The 4,734-nt window shown below is 41.3% G+C and overlaps 1 protein-coding gene across 1 annotated transcript in view; it reads left to right on the forward strand.

The window, feature by feature from the left end:
- Window positions 1–4,734, forward strand: part of Prdx1 (peroxiredoxin 1) — a 12,747-nt gene extending 8,013 nt beyond the window's left edge. The window contains exons 5-6 of the mRNA XM_021160767.2: window positions 573–703; window positions 4,389–4,734. Of these exons, the coding sequence (XP_021016426.1) occupies window positions 573–703; window positions 4,389–4,474 (217 nt within the window). The 3' untranslated portion in view covers window positions 4,475–4,734. The remainder of the gene's footprint in view (window positions 1–572; window positions 704–4,388) is intronic.

Genomic DNA, 4,734 nt, shown 5'->3' on the forward strand with positions numbered 1-4,734 from the left:
CTGTAGCTGTCTTCAGACACTCCAGAAGAGGGCGTCAGATCTCGTTACGGATGGTTGTGAGCCACCATGTGGTTGCTGGGATTTGAACTCTGGACCTTCAGAAGAGCAGTTGGGTGCTCTTACCTGCTGAGCCATCTCACCAGCCCTGTTTTTAGTTTTGAGACAGTCTTGTTATAGCCCTATTTGGCCTTAAACTTCAGGTTGACCTCTTACTAGAATTTATGTGCGTGTGCCATCATGCCTCTCCTCCAACCTATTTTATTTTGGAAATGGTGTCAGATAGCTGAAGATAAACTTGAACTCCTGATCAACTAACTGTCTGCACTTTACATTAGTGCACCATGTCTGCATCTGTCATGTTTGGTTTTGGGCATCAAACCCAGTGTTTTCTGCATGCTAGGCAAACACTCTGCAAACTGAGCTATAGCTCTTTCTCATTGAGTTATTTAATGTAGTGAGTGGTCTCACTAGTGGTAGGTTGGTATAACTTGTAGCAAGCCCATTTCCTTAGGAATTCTAACAATGAGGACTTGTAATGAGTTTTTCTCAATCCTTCAATTTCTTCCACCCAGGGGCCTTTTTATTATTGATGATAAAGGTATCCTTCGACAGATAACAATAAACGATCTTCCCGTTGGCCGCTCTGTGGATGAGATTATACGACTAGTCCAGGCCTTCCAGTTCACTGACAAACATGGTGAAGGTAAGTCATCTGCCTGTTAGTGGCATAGTGGGTGGTAGGGCACAAAGGCTATTGGATAAAAGGGTGATTGTGTCTGTGAAAGGCTGTGGTTAGAGTTTTCTGTGGGGATTAATAAATAGTTGCCCTGAGGAAAAAACAAAGGCTTTTTGTTCAAACACCATATTCTCCACTTCTGTTCTGATTTGGAATCACTGACTGCTGCAGATCTGAGGAGGATCTCACTATAGAGGATAAAACAAATTGGGTGTAGTTGTTTAAGCCCAGTAATCAGGAGGCAGAGGCAAACTGAATTTGAAGCCAGCCTGTTCCAGGACAGCCAGAGCTACCTAATCGTGTTTCAAGAGAAAAAAGAATTTTTCTTTTGACAAAAAAATAAACAAAAAACTAGAAAGGTAATTTAGTGGTTAAATGAATTAGATTTGATCCTTAGCACATACATGGTGGATCAAAAAGTCAACTCCATTTCTAGGGGTCCAGTGCCCTCTTCTGACCTCAAAAATGTATGGTTACTACAGATGTAGCTCCTTGGTAGCTTCTCTAACCTGTGAGTCCCTGAGGTTCATGTCTAGCATTCATGCTACCAAGAGTTGGTATTTTGGTGCTGGGGATGTAGCTTAGTATAATCCTAGCACTTTCGGGAAGAGGTTTAAGGTCAGGCTCATTCTGGGCTTCTTAGTGAGTTATAGGACTACATGCTCAAAAATAAAAGGTGTTGGAGAACTCATTATAGGATCAAGGTAATATTTTGCTGTGTGAAAGTCTGTTCTTCCTACTTGTAGCTCAGTCCTGTAATCCCAGCAGAGGCAGGAGTAGTGCACATTCAAGGCCAACCTGGACTAAAGAGTTAATTAAGTCTGTGTCCAAATTAAGGGGTTATGGGAGCCTTGCCAGCAAGCTGGCATCATACCACACCTTTTATACTCTTATTTTCTTTTTGGAGGCAGAGTCAGGTGGATCTCTGATGTTAATTTTACTTATTTTTTGGTTTTTCGAAGATAGGGTCTCTCTAGGTGGGTAGCAGTTGTCATGCAGAAAATACAGCCAATCTTAGACTTTTTCCTAAGTGTGTAAAAGATTAAGAAACTGCTCTTTACAAAGGAGTTGAAGACAATTAAAATGGAACAGCATTTGTAAACTGATGGCTTTGGTTTCTTTTTGGTTTTGGTTTTTGTAGTTAGACAGTTAACACTGAGAGGCAGTTAGGTATAGTGGGTTGCACCTACAGTCTCAGTACTTAGAAGGAAATTTGCTTGCTGCAAACTGGAGTCCAACACGTGTTACATTGAGTTCTCGTGTCAAAATAACAGACACTGGCCCCCTAAAAAAACAAACCAAATCACATACACCCAACAAAAATCCCTGGGGTTGTAGCTTGATATTTGAAGGTTGCTGCTCCTGGGATTTTGAAATGCTATGTATTTTGGGTTTTTAAGGCTTTTGGGTGGGGGTTGGGAGAGAATCTGATGTAGCTTAGGCTGCTCTCTGTAGCTAAGTTTGAACTTGAAAATCTCCACCTCCTGGATGCTGGTGCTGGGATTAACAAACTCGCATTTTATTTTACCTAGTCTTCTGTTAAGGAATGAAAGAATGCTAGTAAATCATTTTTAAGTGCTTTATGTTGGTATTTGCAACTTTTATTCTGGTAAAATAATTTACCATTTTAAATATATATACATCCATATCCATCTCCATTATTTCTGGAACTTTTCATCACTGGATATGGTGGATCTTTGTGCGTTTGAGCCCAGCCTGGTCTGTAGTGTGAGTTTCAGGATAGCCAGAGCTATATAGAAAACCCTGTCTAGAAACATCCCCTCCCCCCACAAGAAGGGTTACTGTATGCCAAGTCTGTGTAGGAGCCTCTGGAGGCCAGAAGAGTGCATTGGATCCCTGGAATCACAAACTTTGGACCTCTGGAAGAGCAGGAAGCACTCTTAATCACTAAGCCATCTCTCTAACCCCTAGCCTAGTCTTTTGTACTAAATGGATGCAGCTTCTGCCAGAACTTTTGCTTTTTGTTTTGGTTTGTTTATTTGTTTGTTTGTTTTGGTTTTTCAAGACAGGGTTTCTCTGTATAGCCCTGGCTGTCCTGGAATTCACTCTGTAGACCAGGCTGACCTCGAACTCAGAAATCTGCCTGCCTCTGCCTCCCGAGTGCTGGGATTAAAGATATGTGCCACTACGTCCAGCTGAACTTTTGCTTTTTAATAACTTATTTTGTGGCAGGGTGGGTGTGCTTATGTATCAATTGGTGTGTATATCAGGATAATTCATGGTAGGAGTTAATTTTGTCTTTCTACCCAGGGTTGTTGGGCTTCATGGCTTAATCACTAAGCCATTTTGCTGGCTTGTGGAGTATAAAGAGTGTTAATTCCATGATGGCTTCTTGAAGAACCAAGCTCTAGCACCTTCTGTTGCATGTTTTAAGTTTGGTTTTGGTTGAGACTAGGTCCTGCTGCGTTTTTGCCATTCAGACAGGCTATTATAGACATAGTAGAGATAAGTTTTATTAGATTTTTTAGATGCAAATAAATGAGCTATAATAAATAGTATGTTAGGGCTCTTGTTGCAGAATATTTGATCACACTGTGAACCTCAGATTGTATTGTTTATTGAACACATGCCTTTAATCCCAAACAATGAAGACAAAGTAAGTTTATAGAAGGAAGCACCCTTGTTTGAAAGTGGTGTCTAATTGAGAGGCAAAGTTGGCAAATTAGAGAAAGATTTGACAGAATAGGATATGCCCAGCTTTCATGAGAGAACGGGAAGCTACTTCAGGGGGCAGTGCAGGGACAGGAGGAGGCAGTTTTATCAAGATGGGTTGAAGCAAGAACAAGCTAGGCACAGGTGAAGACAGATTAAGCAAGAGAATGAGAAGGAAGCAGAAGATTAGAAGAGTTTGCCAATGTTAGTATGAAACTAAGAGCAATTCAAGAGAGGCGGAGAGGGAAAGGAAATTGAATTAGTTAGCCTAGAGAGGAGTTTGAGCTAGACGAGCTGAGTAGAATAGCCAGTTAGAGATCAGAAAGCCTCAAGCTGAAAACATTCTAGGCCTAGGTTAGCAGACAGAGGCAGCAAAGCAAGCCTTGGAGATGACAATTGGTTCAAGAAAATAAAGATAAATATTATAGGCTGTAGTGAGGTGTAAACATTGTTAGCTATACCAAAATCCTGAGTGGCAGATTTCAAAGTTGATCCAACTCAAGATCAGATTTATTTATTTATTTTTGCCTCCCCAGGATCAGATTTTTAAATTAAAGTTTATTATTTTTTAGAATTATGCATGTAGAAGGTGTTGAGTGCCAGGCAGTTGCAAACCATCAGATGTGGGCTATCTTCTCTAGCTGCTTTGGGTTTTGGTGGGGAGTTGAGGGACAGAGTCTTATCATCCATCCAGCCTAGCCTGGAATTTGGCTAAGATAGGTCTCACTTGGCTAGAATTCAGGGCTGGCCTTGAACTTAATTCCAGAGATCTGACTGCCTTTGCTTTTTGAGTGCTGGAGTAAAGGTATGTGCCATAAAACAATGTGTAGCCTAGGTTGGCTTCAAACTCATAACCTGCTTGCCTCCATATCTTTACCATAGCCTGCCAGCGTGTGCCACAGAAGACATACAAGGATGAAGGGGCGGAAAATACACAGCCGGAACAGGTTACTAATTAATAATCTCTTTCTCTTGGCAGTGTGCCCAGCTGGCTGGAAACCTGGCAGTGATACCATCAAACCTGATGTCAATAAGAGCAAAGAGTATTTCTCTAAGCAGAAGTGAGCGCTGGACCATTTTTCTGCCAGGCAGCATTGAGCAGCCAGAAGAAACTCTCTTGTACTCTACTCATGCTTAAACACATGATGTGGTGGGATTCCAGATAAGCCTTTCCTACAGGGCTGGGGATGGATAGCCTTTCTTCCACTATTGGTAATGGTCTGAGCTGTGTTTTGGGCAGACCATCTTCTATCAGTCACAGAAAACAGTCTGTTAATTCTTTTTTCTTCTTTTTTTAAGTATCTATTAAACGTGAATTCTGAGAA

Source organism: Mus caroli, chromosome 4 (assembly GCF_900094665.2).
Source record: "Mus caroli chromosome 4, CAROLI_EIJ_v1.1, whole genome shotgun sequence".
NCBI lineage: Eukaryota > Metazoa > Chordata > Mammalia > Rodentia > Muridae > Mus > Mus caroli.